General features: G+C 39.5%; 1 protein-coding gene across 1 annotated transcript in view; it reads left to right on the plus strand.

Moving 5' to 3' along the window:
* zgc:91976 (uncharacterized protein LOC492359 homolog) overlaps window positions 1-19,292 on the plus strand; it is a 91,694-nt gene that overhangs the window by 60,825 nt on the left and 11,577 nt on the right. Inside the window, exons 2-4 of the mRNA XM_034184756.1 lie at window positions 6,046-6,923; window positions 8,675-8,792; window positions 11,414-11,567. Coding sequence (XP_034040647.1) covers window positions 6,310-6,923; window positions 8,675-8,792; window positions 11,414-11,567 — 886 coding nt within the window. The 5' untranslated portion in view covers window positions 6,046-6,309. The remainder of the gene's footprint in view (window positions 1-6,045; window positions 6,924-8,674; window positions 8,793-11,413; window positions 11,568-19,292) is intronic.

Raw genomic sequence — 19,292 nt, forward strand, 5'->3', positions numbered from 1 at the left:
GTGTGTGTGTGTGTGTCTTCTTAAATCCAGCTGAAGAATTGACGAGAACCCGTCCAATTCTTCAGCTAGCAAGGCTCCAGCACACGATAAAGATGTCCCTTCGACAGTGTGGCTGTTGGATTTAGCTTCCTTGTATCATGTAAGCATTTTTATGAGAAGCTAATGGAGCTGTGCAATAGTGTGAAACGGATGGGGGTGGGCTGTACAACAAATGGTACCGAAAATGCATGCTAGTGACGTCATCCCTGGCAAAGTCACATGACATTTAGGCACAATCTATTCCTACGTGTGACTTTAACATGAGTGACCTGCTCTTTCCCTGAATGAGTGAGTCCTTTTCTATCTGGTGTCTAACCACCAGTTCTTCTTGTCATTACCACGACCAACTCTCCCTGTCTGGCCGTGCTCCTCAGCCGGTACTTTGGCCAGAATGCCCCATCTCCTTAGAGTAAAGGTCCATTTTTGAAGACGGTTGACATTTTTAACATATACACATGACAACCACAACAACTAAACAAAAACACCCCACAAGGAATATAACAATAAATGACACCGATTTTAAATACATGTACTATCCTGGGGATGTGGAATGAAGGGTGTGTTAAAGTTCAGTTCTGTTTAAGTCATCACCACCAGAGCACCACATGGAGCTTCGCTTCATCGCAGGTGTTTAACAGCATTGCCTCTGGCTGCAGATGGAACATTTCAGAGTGGAAAAAGTGACGACAAGGCAGAGAGCGCAGCGGTCAGCGAATGTGGCTGTCTTCACTTAAACACTGTCAGTCAGACAAACAACACCTTAATTTGTGATTGTTTCTCAGTGGTTAAGCTGTAAAACACACATACTGACACAGGGCAGCAAAGGATTCTTTTTTTTTTTCTTTTTTTTTGTCATTGGCTGTGAGAGTAGAGTGCATGTGCACTGGCAGAGCCTGACCAGTGCGGATTTTATTTAATTAATAAAAGTTTTGGGGGGGGGAGGGTGGCGGGAGTACTGATACATATTAGGGTGTGTAAAACAAAAATCATGGTACTGATGTGAAGATAAAAGTTTTTAATAAAAATTTCTCACTGGTACAACTTCTTTTTAGTTTTTAATGCACTTTACAAAATGATGATTGTGACTATTTTCACTTGTTCCTGCCATTTCATCGCATTTACTGTTGAACTGTTAATATACATTGTATGTCTCTGCCATATTATATATCCACAATAATGCCAGTGTAACTTGTCATGATCTTTTTTTAAAGTGTCATTTGTGATTTGCTGAGTTTCCATTACAGACTGGAAGAGTAGCAAGAAGATACCCATGTGTTTTGGTAGCGGTGTGCTAGGGATGTACGGTATGACCTAAAATTCATGTCAGTGACCATACAAGAAAGAGACTAGTGAGGAAAGTCACCAAGACACCCAAACAGCCCTGAAGATGTTCTCATCTTCTGTGGCTGTCATTGACGAAATTGTGCGTAGTGCAAGTTTTGAAGTTTGTATCACTACTCATTGCTTCATAGTGGAGTGGTGCAAAGAATTTTTTTTTTTTTTTTCAACAAAACTGATCAAATCTAGGCTTGAATCACCAATGTGCTTTTCCTGCAAATTGTAGCTGAGCTGTCAAGTTTTCTTTTTACAAAAATAATCCTTCTGTATACCACTTCATCATTAAGATGTGTAATAGTGATGCTACATTCATTCAGATTGTATGTAGATTATAATGTAGATTATATCAACACGATAGCAACATGAAAACATTTCGATTGAATGATGCAATGTGACTGATGGGTTTTGTTTTCTTGCAGTAATAGTCATTTCAGCAAGGCTCCCACAAGAACGGTAAATACAGTAGTCAGGACAACTGATGGGTATGTCCTGCTAAATATTGCCATATTAGAGCTACCCCCCCCATACTTATTTTCGTTTAGTATGTTTTCAGTTCCGTAAATGAAATTGTGCTATTTCGCAATTGTGTTCCCTGATAAACAAAACAACCAGCCCAAACATGAGTGAGAGCAACATGTTGGTCTCTGATTATTTTTATTCACTTATTTTTTGTTTGGGTCACATATCTGATCATTTTCGATTGGCAAAAAGAAGAAGAAGAAAAAAAGACATCTTTAATTTTTTTTTTTTTTGTGAGCGGTGTCTGTGAGGGGGGGAACAATTGCGGGTCAATTGTGATCCATTACACCACTAATAACAGTGAAGCTGCAATGAAAGGAATTTCTTCATGCGTTTTTTTTTTTTTTTTTTTTTGTCTTCATTCAAAAGAGACTATGGGTGGTAATACAGCAACATAATGTAACATAATTGAATGTGGGCCGGGTTGGATGTTATCGCAGGCTGTAGAGCAGGCTTCTCGGCCTATTTGTTGTTTGTAAATGTAGGCCACTTCTCCTGTTGTAATGGGAGAAGCAGCTTGCATCGACAGAGATTCAAGTATGTCAAAGTTCTTTTTGTACAAACACAACTTTGCAGTGTGAGACCGAACTAAATGTATAGAAATATGAACCATTGCTCCAGACTTTCAGGTATGAAAATGCCATTAAGGTGTCATTGCATAGTGTGTGTATACAGAGATACAAAAAGTTGCTTTAAGTGTTTCCTTGCCTTCAAGGTATACTGTAGTTTCTGCCAGAGTGCTAATTCCGATGATCCATAAGGTGACTCGTCGGATGCATGTATCTGGATCAGTCATGTGTATCTGGCATCCGTTCAAGTGTTGTTCAGTACAAAATGTCTCAAGTCGTCTGTCAGTTTTTCACTTTTCATAGCTGGATTGTCCTTGATTTAGTGCAGAATTGATCCTTTAAAATTGCACTGAAATGTTTTTTAGGTCACTCTTATTAGTTTGGTGGGAAATGAAAGCCTTCACAGGGCTGACCACCTTTTGTCTCTGTGGAGTGAGCTGTGGCTGTGTTGGGAATACGCTGCTGGCTAATCGCCCGCACCAGAGGGGTGCGGCTGACTCGGTCCTCAGCAGTGACCTTCAGTCTGATTTATGAGTTTTTCCTTGCAGCCTCTCAGTTTCCCCTCCCACACTCCCTTTTTTGTCTTATCTGTAAAGTAGATCCATGTTTGCCTCCAGCTGTACCTCACACTCCATGCGCAAGCAGAGCTGCTCTCTGTCTCTGACACCAGGGTTTGTAAACAAAAATCTGATATGGTGTGTGTGCGTGCATGTGCGTCGGAGACTTCGTCTGCTTGTTAATGGTAAACGTGCTATGGAATGCAAACTTCAGCGTGTTGTGGTTGCAAATTAAATGTGAATCAGTTGATTTGTCAGCTATATTTGAAATTACAAGCTCTATGCATGCATGTTGGTCTGGTACTGGTTTAGGTTTGCTGCTTTCACACCCACGCAAATATAGAGTTGCACATTGTGTCGTACCTACTACATTGAGTTATGCAACTCTATGCAGCTCAGCGCCGAGTTTTTCTCCCTAATGCAGCAATAAGTGGAAGAAATTCAATGTTACATTTTTCTGCATAGAGCACTGGACGATTAAAGCACACCGTTTTAAGCAAGTCTGCGCTTCTGCATGCAAGTCAGAGCTACTGCATGCAAGTCAGAGCTACTGCATGCAAATCTACACAGCTGTACACTGTAGAAACTCAGTCGCGGCTTGGAATGTTCCATGGTAGAAACAGAAGCCGGTTTGTGAGCGCTGCTGTGGTGGGACAGGCTTTGCAGGAGTGCGATCACCCTTGCTGCCATGGCGCTGCTAAGTGCCAACACAATCCTTGATGGCTGTGTATTTGTTCACAGGAGGGAGGCTTTGCCGGAGCTCGATCACCCTCGTTGTCTTGGTGCTGCTGAGAGCCGACATGGTGATCTCTCAACTGCACCTCGGCTTGTGCAAACCAGGCAGCGGTTTACAGAAGCGTGACTTCAAGTGTGAAAAGGTTTCAGATTTGCGTGTGAACAGGTTTAATCCACGCAGCATGCAACACGTGAGCCAACGTGCACGAGTCTGTGATAAATGAACCACACAGCCTGGCGTTTGTGCATGATCTGGCAGGGATCTGTCCGTTAAAATGTACATCAGAAAACATGGCTGCATTCTTTCAATTCATAAAATGGATTTCTTTCAAAATCCAGAGAACATAAACAGCAGGTCTCAGGAAAAAAAGAGCAGAGACAGCCCCCCCCCACACACACACACAGGAGAAATGCCGATTACGCACGCATTTCAGGCATACTCTGAACACAACAAAATGCTACTCTACTTTTGCCCTGGTGTGAAAGGGGATTTACTGTTTTGTTTTTGTTTTTTAAGACACTTTCATACCTACTAGGGTTTAAGTGATGTGTTTTTTTTCATATTGGTCTTTACTCGGGTAGGAGACAAATAACAGTATTTGAAACTGATATTTGCTTGTAGTAAATGTCAAAGGTCTCAAAATTTAGAATAAAAAATTATGAACACAAAGCATTCTTGAAATGGCTTATTGCATGTGTTTAATTCCCAGAACCTTTCCACATGATTTTCACACAATGCCATGGAGCTACAAGTGGCATTATGAAGTTGGGCAAATTCACAAATTAAGAAAAAAGCTGACATGGCTCCATTCTGCACACTACTACCTTCTTCTATGCCATCTGCATGACTGTAGCTTTCAGGGTTGACTGGCTGAATTCATGACATCTAGCAACTCAGGTAGTGCCGTGGACAGGACATTGCTAAACACCAGAAAGCAGTGATTTATATTTCAAAAGAGTGGTATGGCTAATGGCTGCCCCCCCCCCCTTCCTACTCAGACATCAATTGGCCTATGCAAAGCAGAAGAAAATAAAAAATTCAAGATGTGTAATAATAAAAAAAAAGTATTGTAAGAGCCACAACTTGAAGCAATTTTGAGTTGAAGTTAAATATGATGCAAATTTCATGTTTTGCTATATTTCATATCACTTGAAGTTATGCACAGGCCATAAATGTTTTAAAGGTTAAAACACAGTTAGATGGGCATATCATTTGTCCCAGTCTTCAAACTTGCATATAGTAGCTTTAATATAGTGAGGCAGTAACCCACAGAGCTGCATTAGGCACAGATGTTTTTCTACCACGAGACAGTGTATAAATGGAAACTTTAGACATGTGCTGTAAGGGGTGTCAAGAAAATTTGACACCTTTTTGACTCCCTCCCCCCCCTTTTTTTTTTTTCTTTTTCTACAGGCAGATGTTTCAAATATCAGTTATTGGTCTTCTACATTATTAAGTGTCAGCCCTGAAAAAGCCATATCTGTTGACCAATATTAAAAACATTATTAAATATAATGTTGAATGAATATATCACTTGCTGTTATCTTCAAAACATAACAAAACATACACTAGCTAAACATAGAACTGAGCTGTGTCAGGCACAGAAATTTTTCTACTCTGCGACAATGTAAATCAATCCATGAAATATTACTAATTCATATAAAACATGAACCTTTGTAATTAGCTTTGTCAGGTTGTCGTGGTAAACTCATGTGCAGACCGTGCAGGCTAAATGAATGTGGGGACAGCGGTTCACAAATGTTGGTCGTACACTTATTTTATAAACACATGCATCATTTGGTGGATCTATTTATATTGTCATCTTGTAGTGGTACAGTGTGTTACTAGGTAACGTTAAAGAAGCAGTGCGTTCTTCAAGCCATTACTGTTATTACTTGTGGTGATGTGATGTGAAAGAGCCGGTGTGAATCTAAAGCTTTAACACGGGTGGTCACTGGTTTGTGAAAGGTTTCCTTCAAGTGACAATCAAAGAGTCCAACCTACTGATATTTAATTTATATCATTACTGTTTGCGCTAAAAGCTTTAGAATGATGTGAATAATTCAGTTTTGCATCTATGAAATGGATTCTAAGTGGATTCAGTCATTATTTTTCAATTGTTTACACTTTGCTGAGCAACGTGGGACTCATTCTTCTGTGATTCAGTCACACAGTACTCAAATGGAGTTTCAGGTGTGGTCAAATAACTATTCCAGCACTACACCCTGTAGACTTATGCAAATTATAGTCTGACGTTTTTTTTTTTTCCCCCCTTTTTCTTCAACAGGGCTCGAATGTGTGGTGAAAGCCATTGAGGTGAAAGAAGCCACTTTCCAACTCTCCAGCTCCAACTGTGAGTGACCCCCAGCATCTGCTTTCTCCTTAACCCCATCAAGGGTTGACCGGGGTCCCTCTGGGTGTCCTGGTCTACGCCCTTGAAAAAACATGCCCCAAACTTGCAAAGGACTTATCACTGGCTCATAGACATTTAAAGCTCTTGGGCAAGTTTTCCTCTTGTTAGAGGACTCTCATAATCTTTGCACTTTCTAAGATGAAGAAGGTAAGGGAATGGACAGCAGAGGATGTCTCTTGCTGGTTGTCTGATGAAGGTATGCAGGAGTACAGCGATGCCCTCTCGCAGACTGATGGTGCTGCTTTGCTCATGCTCAGTGAGTCAGATTTCCGGGGTCCACCCCTCTCATTGGTCTCATCTGATGGTGGGCAGCAGTTGTTGGCACAGCTGGAGACACTACGAATAGAGACACACATGGAGGCTCAGAAAAATGGTCACGCAAACGGGCATGTGGGTGGGATGCCTAACGGGACTATCAGTCCCCAGAGGAATGGCTCATCTGGGAAAAAAGACTTCAGAACAGATATGGTACACATCCCTATTCCAACAATAGAAACTGTAGGATCACCATTCCCTACTGAGTGGGCAAAGACTGGTGTAGCATTTATCTATGCAGTGGTGTGCTTTGTCACCACTACTGTCATAATATCAGTGGTCCATGAGAGAGTACCGCCAAAGGAGCACACCCCACCATTGCCTGACAAGTTCTTTGACCTGTTTGACCGGGTGGAGTGGGCCTTCTCTATCTGTGAAATCAATGGCATGCTGCTGGTTGGACTCTGGCTGTTGCAGTGGATTCTACTTAAATACAGGTACACTTATCGTCTTAATGTGTGCGGCTTCTGGAAAAACTGCTTAGCTGTCTTTTTTCATGGATCATAAAAAGTAGGGAAAAACACATTTTTGAAATGTGGTGCTACTGCTTCATGCAACTAGAAGTAAAATTAAATGGCACATAATGTATAACTCAATGTTGCATTAGGAGTCAGAAGCTAACAAGCTAATTAATGTGATTTCATTGATAGTCATACGCAGAATATGAGTAAACTGTTTATCATCACTGAACAGATGATCATGAGTGAGGTAAACATGCAATATAATTAAATGTTTGAAAACCACATTTTTAATGACACAAAAACATGCCTCAGATTTGGCTTGCTGACCTGATGTTACTGTTCTTGTCTCACACAATCTAAACAAGTGTTGTGCTGAGAAGTATGAACGTTCTGTTCATTATTTTATACCGGTGTTATTTTTCAGTTTGTTTGGTTTCTTAATTTCACTCACTTTCTAAAAGAGAATGTCTTTCTAAACACGTTATTTTAGAGTTATTATATATAATTAATTTCTTTCTTCAGGGTGCAATTGCAAAGCATTGCCACCAAAAAACTTTTGTCTTGATCACAAACTAGATTTTTCTTTGAAAAAGAGTTTTGTAACTTGAAATTATATCACACTGAAGTACTGGATGCATCTGTCCAAAAATGTGAAGATGAACAAATATTTTAATTTCTTTTTCAAATGTAGTCCAACTGCTTTATATGCAGCAAGAAGTATAACTCATTTAATCATCCATCCATCCATCCATTTTCTTCTGCTTTATCCGCTTTACCCTAACCCCAAGCCAGCCGAGAGATGTAGCCCCTCCAGCGTGTCCTGGGTCTTCCCCGGGGCCTCCTCCCAATGGGACGTGCCCGGAACACCATCATTTAATTGTAATAATGCAAATACTGTGTTGGCAAACAGAAGCCATCAGGCAGTTGTTATTGCATGAGGCACAAAGAACTCGAGATTAAACTACTTTTTTTCACCACTTAGAAAAAAACATCAAGAAGTGGTTAAACATGTATATAGTTACCTCATTGAAAGTAATATCTTTGAATTGATTGTATTTTTTAAAAATATATATTATAACACATGTATTTTTGTAACATTCTCCTAGCTGTAGTTGTGGTTCTCCCGCAAAATGCGAACGAGTACAGATCTGAGTAGTAGGAAGCGTATTCCCTCTTTATTCAAATGTGTTGTCTTTCTGTTTGAGAGCATGATTTGTCAATGTCACTCATTCTGCAAGACTCAGCATATCCTCCCTACTTATATTCTTTTTCTTGTTTTACAGCAGTTGGCATCCAACTTAATGGTGCTTTACTGCCACCTTCTGCTCCAGAGTGTGGATCAGACAGTGCCTCTTTCAGTATACAGAAGCCACTTTTCAGATGTATAGACTCTACCATCTTGCAGCCATATATAATAACGTAATATTTAGGGACATAAGTCTTTTCAAAATATAAGTCACAGGCTCAGCTAAACAAGTGTATAAATAAATAAACAAATGCATAAAATTAAAAAGACAAAACTTATAGTTCAGAAAATACATGATATATTAAACTCAACCCTATCACCACCCGTCTTGTGTATAGGAATAATTGAGGTGGGATTTTTTTTTTTTTTTGGATATACCGATGAGAATAGAAAAACTTGGCATTTGAATTTTAGGGTGCCTAAAATGTTTGTATCTGTCTGTCGGGGTCATAAAATTCTTTTCCTGGTTTGTACTTTTCAGGTCAATTATAGGCAGACGGTTCTTCTTCATTGTGGGCACACTTTATCTGTACCGATGTATTACTATGTACATCACCACTCTGCCTGTTCCTGGATTGCACTTCAAATGCTCTCCAAAGGTACTTTTACAAGTAATATTTCTCTCAATATTTTTTTGGTAGTATGGTTGTGCATGAAATCATTTTTGCTTGACTGCATATGGCACAAATGTCTGGATTGTGCATGTTTAAAAAAATTAGTTTTCTCTATATAGTAAATTGTTTTTCACTGAAAGTTTGTTATACACAAGATGGCCATTCCAAGAAATCAAATTCAAATTTTATTAATTTATATAGCGCCAACTCATGACATGGTCACCTCAAGGCGCTTCACACAACACAAGAACAACATGAATTGAAAGATAAAAAAAAAAACACAATAAAAGAATAAATACATAAAAACTGAGCCGGGGCACGATAAGAAAAAGCTCTGTGACCCGCAGACTTTTTTTTTTTTTTTTTTTTTTAACCCTAGGAACACACAGCAGTCCTGTACCCTTCAATCTTCCCTATATTTCGCAGATGGAAGAAAGCAGTCCTCGTAATGTCTCTAATGTGAAGGTCAAAGGACAACGTAGGATCAGAAATTACCCCAAGGTTCCTCACTTTGTCCATATGATGTATAACACTTAAACCTAAGCGAAGCGCAAACTGGTCAAATTGATGCTGATATCTCGATGGACCAAGAACCATCATTTTAGTCTTATCAGTGTTTAAAAGTAGAAAGTTACTAGACATCCAGCTTCTCACTGCTGCAAGGCAGTCTGCTAAAGATTTTATGTGAGTGAGATCGCCAGCCGTTATCGGCATGCACAATTGAGTATCATCAGCATAGCAATGAAAGGCAATCCCAAAATGTTACAGTATTTGCCCAAGGTGTGCAACATAAAGGGAGAAAAGTAGGGGGCCTAAAACGGATCCCTGTGGAACCCCGAATTTCATGTCACTAAGGTTAGAGGTGGTGTTATTATACAAAACGCATTGAGTACGACTGGACAAATATGACGTCAAACACGCAAAGGCACGTCCATTAATCCCAAAAAGATTCTCCAGCCTATCAAGTAAAATATGATGATCCACAGTATCAAATGCAGCACTAAGATCTAACAGCACCAAAACCATAGTGGTGTCCGAGTCCATTGCTCAGACACCACTACAGAATGGGTTTTGTTTGTTTCTTTTACTTGAGTTAAAAAATCCCTTTAAAAATAAAAAGCACTTTTGTGTAACATTATATATTGCATACCATTAACAGGAAAGCTCTGTAAAGGAGAGCATATTGGCAATGATCAGACTTGTTTGCTATCTACTCCCATGAACACAATAAATTCCAAAAGATGCCATTTCCTCAGCATGTTTCAGTTTTATTTTTACTTCTGTGAAATTTTATTTATAATGGATTCTCTCTAGAGATAAAAAAGTAGTGTGCAACACAGAATAAACAGTGCAAATTATTATAATAAAGCAGTGGTGCAAATATTATGAAAGTCTTCTGAATGACAAAGAAGCATTTGTGAACCTTAAAGTCTGGGACCATGCACTGATGCTGCACACTACATTCACTACATGGATCTGCCTTGGTTCCTGCATGGATTGCAACCTGGCAGACAAGCAACCAGCCCATTCTCACTTCCGCAATGTAACTGTCTGCTGCAGCCAGGTGAAATGTGGGCTTCCCCTGGGAATTCTCCAGCCATTGGTGTCCTCAACACTGAGACACCTGTGTGCTAGATGCTCCTCATCTTGGCCTCTAAGTAACTGCATATTTGACCCAAACCTCTCCAAAGATGCCAAGTAAGAAAGACATCTAGTCGTCACCTTAGGTCATTAGTTAGTATCAAACTCACAACCGCACAAGATAAGCAGCATCAGTGGCCTAAAGTCTTGGACCTTGCAAAGGTATCAGCTTCACCCAATGCCTCTGGCCAGTGACTTCATGAGCCTCTTGAGCTCAAAGGCTGAGAACCCAGAGACATGAATATCACTGCCAAGATAAGTGAATGTTGACGCTTTCACCGGATACAGATACACTCCTGATGGCAGAGTCCAGAAAGTTGTTGAAATCCTGGATCTTGGTCTTCATCCAGGACACTCGGATTCTTCAAGTGCTGTCATCAGAGTATCCATTGATTCCACAAAAATCACAGCATTGTCTTCAAAGTCTGTCAATTTTCCTTGCTGGGTGCAACCTCTATCAACTTCTTAGGTATTCCAAACTTTAAAGCCGAAATAAAATAAAAACATAGGACTGTCAGGTGTTTAAAATTGAATTATGTTTGGTTCAATATCCTGTGATTGCACAAATATGATCATTGTGGAATCATGTGGCAATGTGATAGAAAGTAATTGGGTACTTTTTAAAGTACACAATTAATGAAACTATTTTCTAAAATGTAATTGTTTTTGAAAACTAGCATTGGGAAACTTGAAATTTGATTCTCTCTGAATGCGCAAAGCTGGTTGATGCCTTGAAATATGCCACCATCAAAATGAATAGATCTGAATCTATTGATGTGTACTTTCTGACAGTATTGATTGGTACACACCCATTAGATCTGTCTGGTTGATGTTGTGTGTTTAAAGCCTATGTGGACTTTGGTTCTTCATTCAGACATTTTTCTTTTTTCTTTATCATGAAAAGTACTGGATATGTAACTGCATTTTATTGATTAAAGTGTGAAAATAATGGCTGTTTCTTTCAGCTTCTTGGGAACTGGGAGGCACAGATGAGAAGAATAATGAAGATGATTGCTGGTGGGGGCCTATCCATCACAGGTTCCCACACAATGTGTGGAGACTATCTGTATAGTGGCCATACCGTCATGTTAACGCTAACATATCTCTTCATCAAGGAGTGTAAGTTTGACCATGCTGACACTTTATGGTAGAGTCAAATTTGCTAACATGAAAAAGGAAAACTTAACAATCTTGTTTGCTAGAATATTACAGTAGTTTGAACTCTTAGAACACCAATTCATATCAAAATAATGACGTTCCAACTTATAAAAGAACTCTCTCGTTCCATTTGGAGCATTTGTTTATGTTCTCAACAAATCTGTGGTTGGAGTTCACAAACTGACTCTCATTCAGCATCTTTCAGTGAAAACGTGATTGTTCTTGGCTACACTAGTACTGGAGTACAATGTCCAGCTTTGGCACTCTGGATGCTGAAACCACTATCCAGCAACTCATAGCCACTTTTTTGGGTGCAAAGTCAAAAGGCATTGATCTGTTTTTGCTTTCAGCAAAACTGCTTTACAGCTTTCAGAATGCAGGCCTGTAGTCTCACTGAAATCAATCATGACTGGAGAAGTGTTACTGGGGCAGTTGTCAATCTCAGAGCGAAATAGCAAGTAATGTCCTATTCACAAAGCTATCACTGCTGTTGTACATTGAGGCAACAGACAAGATGTCCAAGGAGTACTTATGTCTGAGCCTCATAATATTCTCTTCAAGAGGTTTGGAATTTGACCCCATTAGAAAGCCTGTCCAACTCAGCAGCTGCTGCTTCCTTAGTATGCAGATGGGTGGAGCAACAAGACTAAAAGTATGGTGCATCCAGAAAGTATACACAGTGCTTCACTTTTTCCACATTTTTTTTTTAAAGTTACAGCCTTATTTCAAAATGGATGAAATTATTTCCCCACCACCTCAAAATTCTACACACAATACCCCATAATGACAATATGATTTTTTTTTTTTTTTAAGATTTTTGTAAATTTATTTTAAAAAAAAAAAGACCTAGAAATCACACATACAAAAGTATTCACAGCCTTTGCCATGAAGCTCAAAATTGAGCTTGGGTGCATCCTGTTTCCACTGATCATCCTTGATGTTTCCACAGCTTAATGGGAATCCACCTGGGGTAAATTCAGTTGATTGGATATGATTTGGAAAGGTGCACACCTGTCTCCATAAAAGTTCCCACAATTCAATCAATCAACTTTTTTCTTGTATAGCGCCAAATCACAACAAACAGTTGCCCCAAGGCGCTCCACATTGCAAGGCAAGGCCATACAATAATTATGAAACACAGTCTACGTCTAAAGCAACATAACCAAGGGATGGTCCAGGGTCACCCGATCCAGTCCTAACTATAAGCCTTAGCGAAAAGGAAAGTTTTAAGCCTAATCTTAAAAGTAGAGAGGGTATCTGTCTCCCTGATCTGAATTGGGAGCTGGTTCCACAGGAGAGGAGCCTGAAAGCTGAAGGCTCTGCCTCCCATTCTACTCTTACAAACCCTAGGAACTACAAGTAAGCCCGCAGTCTGAGAGCGAAGCGCTCTAATGGGGTAATATGGTACTATGAGGTCCCTAAGATAAGATGGGACCTGATTATTCAAAACCTTATAAGTAAGAAGAAGAATTTTAAATTCTATTCTAGCATTAACAGGAAGCCAATGAAGGGAGGCCAACACAGGTGAGATATGCTCTCTCCTGCTAGTCCCCGTCAGTACTCTAGCTGCAGCATTCTGAACCAACTGAAGGCTTTTTAGGGAACTTTTAGGACAACCTGATAATAATGAATTACAATAGTCCAGCCTAGAGGAAACAAATGCATGAATTAGTTTTTCAGCATCACTCTGAGACAAGACCTTTCTGATTTTAGAGATATTGCGTAAATGCAAAAAGGCAGTCCTACATATTTGTTTAATATGCGCTTTGAATGACATATCCTGATCAAAATAACTCCAAGATTTCTCACAGTATTACTAGAGATCAGGGAAATGCCATCCAGAGTAACGATCTGGTTAGACACCATGCTTCTAAGATTTGTGGGGCCAAGTACAATAACTTCAGTTTTATCTGAGTTTAAAAGCAGGAAATTAGAGGTCATCCATGTCTTTATGTCTGTAAGACAATCCTGCAGTTTAGCTAATTGGTGCGTATCCTCTGGCTTCATGGATACATAAAGCTGGGTATCATCTGCGTAACAATGAAAATTTAAGCAATACCGTCTAATAATACTGCCCAAGGGAAGCATGTATAAAGTGAATAAAATTGGTCCTAGCACAGAACCTTGTGGAACTCCATAATTAACTTTAGTCTGTGAAGAAGATTCCCCATTTACATGAACAAACTGTAATCTATTAGACAAATATGATTCAAACCATCGCAGCGCAATGCCTTTAATACCTATGACATGCTCTAATCTCTGTAATAAAATTTTATGGTCAACAGTATCAAAAGCAGCACTGAGGTCCAACAGAACAAGCACAGAGATAAGTCCACTGTCCGAAGCCATAAGAAGATCATTTGTAACCTTCACTAATGCTGTTTCTGTACTATGATGAATTCTAAAACCTGACTGAAACTCTTCAAATAGACCATTCCTCTGCAGGTGATCAGTTAGCTGTTTTACAACTACCCTCTCAAGAATCTTTGAGAGAAAAGGAAGGTTGGAGATTGGCCTATAATTAGCTAAGATAGCTGGGTCAAGTGATGGCTTTTTAAGTAATGGTTTAATTACTGCCACCTTAAAGGCCTGTGGTACATAACCAACTAACAAAGATAGATTGATCATATTTAAGATTGAAGCATTAAATAATGGTAGGACTTCCTTGAGCAGCCTGGCAGGAATGGGGTCTAATAAGCATGTTGATGGTTTGGATGAAGTAACTAATGAAAATAACTCAGACAGAACAATCGGAGAGAAAGAGTTGACAGTGCATATCAGAGCACAAACCAAGCATGAAGTCAAAGGAATTACCAGTATACCTCTGATGGGCCTTTCACACCGGACGCTGAATCGGTCTAAAAAGCATTATTTTTAATGAGACGCAGTGCTTTTTAGAGGTGCCAGAAGTGTTGCGTCAAAAGCTGAACTAAACTGATGCTTCTGAAGGGAGCGCGCATTGCTGCTTGTTGACAGGCTGACGCGGTCAAAGTTCACCCCAATCCAACTTTCGCCACTCTGAACTGTGACGTAGCTTTGCGCTGTCCGATAGGAACAACGTGTTGGGCCAAAACATGAAAAACTAGTGGCAGAAACCACTGATCTCTACAAAACAGAAATGTGTCACAGGACTGCCCATTTATACAGAGCAGTTTTCTGAAGAAAAAGCCTCGCAAATGTTTTTTTTAACCTCAAAATTTGATTACTGTTAAAAAATGTTTAGAACACTTGTAATTAAAATAGTAAAAAAAAGATTCTTTCGTAACCTTTCTTCATCTGTAAATTAAAACCATAACTTACCTGTTATTTCATATTATATTGTTTCTTGTTTAACATAAGGTTTAAGATTTGTACATGTTTTAAGTCTGGTAGATTATTCATATCTCATTTCAACCAGAAAAACAGACACTGTAAATAAATACAAATGTTTATTATAAATGCAACAGGAAATAATTTAATAATGACTGCAATGTGATTGTTAATGGGACGTAAACCTCATGATGAAATAATTTTTTAATTTAGTCATTTCAACAATTAGTTACATCCTTGTTTAAAAAATACTCATAACCATCCGAAAGACATATTGTTATCTTTGGCTGCTTTCAGTAATGCTGGTATTTGGTTAGACTCTTTCTCTCCGATTGTTCTGAGTTATTTTCATTAGTTACTTCCTCCAAACCATCAACATGTCTGTTAGACCCCATTCCTACCAGGCTGCTCAAGGAAGCCCTACCATTAATTAATGCTTTGATCTTAAATATGATCAATCTATCTTTATTAGTTGGCTATGTACCACAGGCTTTTAAGGTGGCAGTAATTAAACCATTACTTAAAAAGCCATCACTTGACCCAGCTATCTTAGCTAATTATAGGCCAATCTCCAACCTTCCTTGTCTCTCAAAAATTCTTGAAAGGGTAGTTGTAAAACAGTTAACTGATCATCTGCAGAGGAGTGGTCTATTTGAAGAGTTTCAGTCAGGTTTCAGAATTCATCATAGTACAGAAACAGCATTAGTGAAGGTTACAAATGATCTTCTTATGGCCTCAGACAGTGGACTCGTCTCTGTGCTTGTCCTGTTAGACCTCAGTGCTGCTTTTGATACTGTTGACCATAACATTTTATTACAGAGATTAGAGCATGCCATAGGTATTAAAGGCACTGCACTGTGGTGGTTTGAATCATATTTATCTAATAGATTACAATTTGTTCATGTAAATGGGGAGTCTTCTTCACAGACTAAGGTTAATTATGGAGTGCCACAAGGTTCTGTGCTAGGACCAATTTTATTCACTTTATACATGCTTCCCTTAGGCAGTATTATTAGAAAGCATTGCTTAAATTTTACGCATACCCAGCTTTATCTATCCATGAAGCCAGAAGACACACACCAATTAGTTAAACTGCAGGAATGTCTTACAGACATAAAGACATGGATGACCTCTAATTTCCTGCTTTTAAATTCAGATAAAACTGATGTTATTGTACTTGGCCCCACAAATCTTAGAAACATGGTGTCTAACCAGATCCTTACTCTGGATGACATTACCCTGACCTCTAGTAATACTGTGAGAAATCTTGGAGTCATTTTTGATCAGGATATGACCTTCAATGCACATATTAAGCAAATATGTAGGACTGCTTTTTTACATTTGCGCAATATCTCTAAAATTAGAAAGGTCTTGTCTCAGATTGATGCTGAAAAACTAATTCATGCATTTATTTCCTCTAGGCTGGACTATTGTAATTCATTATTATCAGGTTGTCCTAAAAGTTCCCTGAAAAGCCTTCAGTTAATTCAAAATGCTGCAGCTAGAGTACTGATGGGGACTAGAAGGAGAGAGCATATTTCACCCATATTGGCCTCTCTTCATTGGCTTCCTGTTAATTCTAGAATAGAATTTAAAATTCTTCTTCTTACTTATAAGGTTTTGAATAATCAGGTCCCATCTTATCTTAGGGACCTCTTAGTACCATATTACCCCAATAGAGTGCTTCGCTCTCACTCTCAGGCTTACTTGTAGGCGTACTTGTAGTTCCTAGGGTTTTTAAGAGTAGAATGGGAGGCAGAGCCTTCAGCTTTCAGGCTCCTCTCCTGTGGAACCAGCTCCCAATTCGGATCAGGGAGACAGACACCCTCTCTACTTTTACGATTAGGCTTAAAACTTTCCTTTTTGCTAAAGCTTATAGTTAGGGCTGGATCAGGTGACCCTGAACCATCCCTTAGTTATGCTGCTATAGACTTAGACTGCTGGGGGGTTCCCATGATGCACTGAGTGTGTCTCTCTTTTTGCTCTGTATGCACCACTCTGCATTTAATCATTAGTGATTGATCTCTGCTGTCTTCCACAGCATGTCTTTTTCCTGATTGTCTCCCCTTAGCCCCAGCCAGTCCCAGCAGAAGACTGCCCCTCCCTGAACCTGGTTCTGCTGGAGGTTTCTTCCTGTTAAAAGGGAGTTTTTCCTTCCCACTGTCGCCAAGTGCTTGCTCATAGGGGGTTGTTTTGACCGTTGGGGTTTTTCTGTAATTATTGTATGGCTTTTGCCTTACAATATAAAGCGCCTTGGGGCAACTGTTGTGATTTGGCGCTATATAAATAAAATTGATTTGATTTGTTGACTGTGATTGCTTTGAATATTGCAATCAGGACAGATCAGTTTCTAAATATGAATTTGACTATTCTAAATGGACTGCATTTATATAGCGCTTTTCCATCTGCATCAGACACTCAAAGCGCTTTACACTTATGCCTCACATTCACCCCGATGTCAGGGTGCTGCCATACAAGGCGCTCTCTATACACCAGGAGCAATAGGGGATTGAAGGCCTTGCCCAAGGGCCCTTAGTGATTTTCCAGTCAGGTGGGGATTTGAACCCATGATCTTCTGGACTCAAGCCCAACACCTTAACCACTAGACCACTAGATTCACAATCACTATTCTAGTGATTGTGAATGTTTTAAAATTCTGCACAATCAGGGCAGGGCTTCTTCTACCTGTGCAAATGTCTTCTGACTGAACTTTGGACTTCACTGACATGTTTAATGATCCATTCATTTAATGTTAAAATATAAAATGAAACAGTTTAGTATCGAGCATATGGTGTGAATACTTATGTACATGTGATTTCTTAGTTTGTATTTTTCAAGAATTTGCAAAACCTTTTTCCATCTTGTCATTATGGGGTGTTGTGAGTAGAATTTTTTTTTTTTTTGGGGTGGGGGGGGTGAATTCACTTAATTTTGGAATGAGGCTGTAACATAACAAAAAGCGGAAAAAGTGAAATGCTGTGAATGCTTTCTGGATGCAATGTAATTCTACTCACCCACTGAGATCATGCTACTTTTGAATCCGTTGACCTCTGAGAGCTCTGGCACTGTGAAGCAGAACTTTCCAAGCCCACAAAATGGCATTGGAAGATGGTCATTTTTGCTATGCTGTGTGCAGTCCTCGTAGTACGACACCAGTCGCCACCATCCAGAGACAGGACTTTGAGCTCTCCAGTGGTTTCATCACTGCCAGGGTTCAAAGTGATTTCCCCCATTGCCTTAATCACATGTGCTGACATCCAGTGGAAGGCAGCAACAGTTAATCTGTGGACTGCAGAAACAAGTCTGATGTTGAGCTCTGTGAGGTGTTTTATGAAGGTTGGATTCACAGTCCTAACAACCCTTAAAAAATATGTGCAGGTTTAATGTTATGCACAGGACTTTTAAAGCCAGCAATATGCCGCGTTTCGTAACTTAATTCAAATTAATAAGTTAAATAAAAAGTTAAATCTCAGTTAAATAAAAAAATTGTTAGCCAATTCTGCCTCTATCTACACACTCTTCAGTTTCTTGTCATCAAATCTTAACGTGTTAATCAAATCAAATCAATTTTATTTATATAGCGCCAAATCACAACAAACAGTTGCCCCAAGACGCTTTATATTGTAAGGCAAAAGCCATACAATTCCAGAAAAACCCCAACGGTCAAAACGACCCCCTATGAGCAAGCACTTTGCAACAGTGGGAAGGAAAAACTCCCTTTTAACAGGAAGAAACCTCCAGCAGAACCAGGTTCAGGGAGGGGCAGTCTTCTGCTGGGACTGGTTCCAGGGTGTTCTGCTGTATCTGTTAGCTGTTTGAACTGAGCTGTTTGAGTTCTTTGAATTAACAGTCTTTTTCAAGACTTTTTTACTTTTTTTTACTTTTTCACCGTGCTCCAACGCCTAAGGAAGACCTCTAACGGTCGAAGCATCACGACGGAGCTCTTTTATCAGCTGGCCTTCATCAGCGTTGGCAGGCTAACTAGCTTGCTAACGCTTTCGTTTTATTTTTGTTTTATTTTTTAGCACTGTTGTCGTGCTGCTCCACAGCTTGCCTAGTGGATTTTTATTTTATTTTAGCACTGTTGTCGTGCGTTACCTGTGCTGCTCCACAGCCTGTTCAGTGGATTTTTATTTTATTTTTTAGCACTGTTGTCGTGTGTTACCTGTGCTGCTCCACAGCCTGTTCAGTGGATTTTTATTTTATTTTTTAGCACTGTTGTCGTGCGTTACCTGTGCTGCTCCACAGCCTGTTCAGTGGATTTTTATTTTATTTTTTAGCACTGTTGTCGTGTGTTACCTGTGCTGCTCCACAGCCTGTTCAGTGGATTTTTATTTTATTTTTTAGCACTGTTGTCGTGTGTTACCTGTGCTGCTC

This window comes from Thalassophryne amazonica, chromosome 13, assembly GCF_902500255.1.
Source record: "Thalassophryne amazonica chromosome 13, fThaAma1.1, whole genome shotgun sequence".
NCBI classification, from domain to species: domain Eukaryota; kingdom Metazoa; phylum Chordata; class Actinopteri; order Batrachoidiformes; family Batrachoididae; genus Thalassophryne; species Thalassophryne amazonica.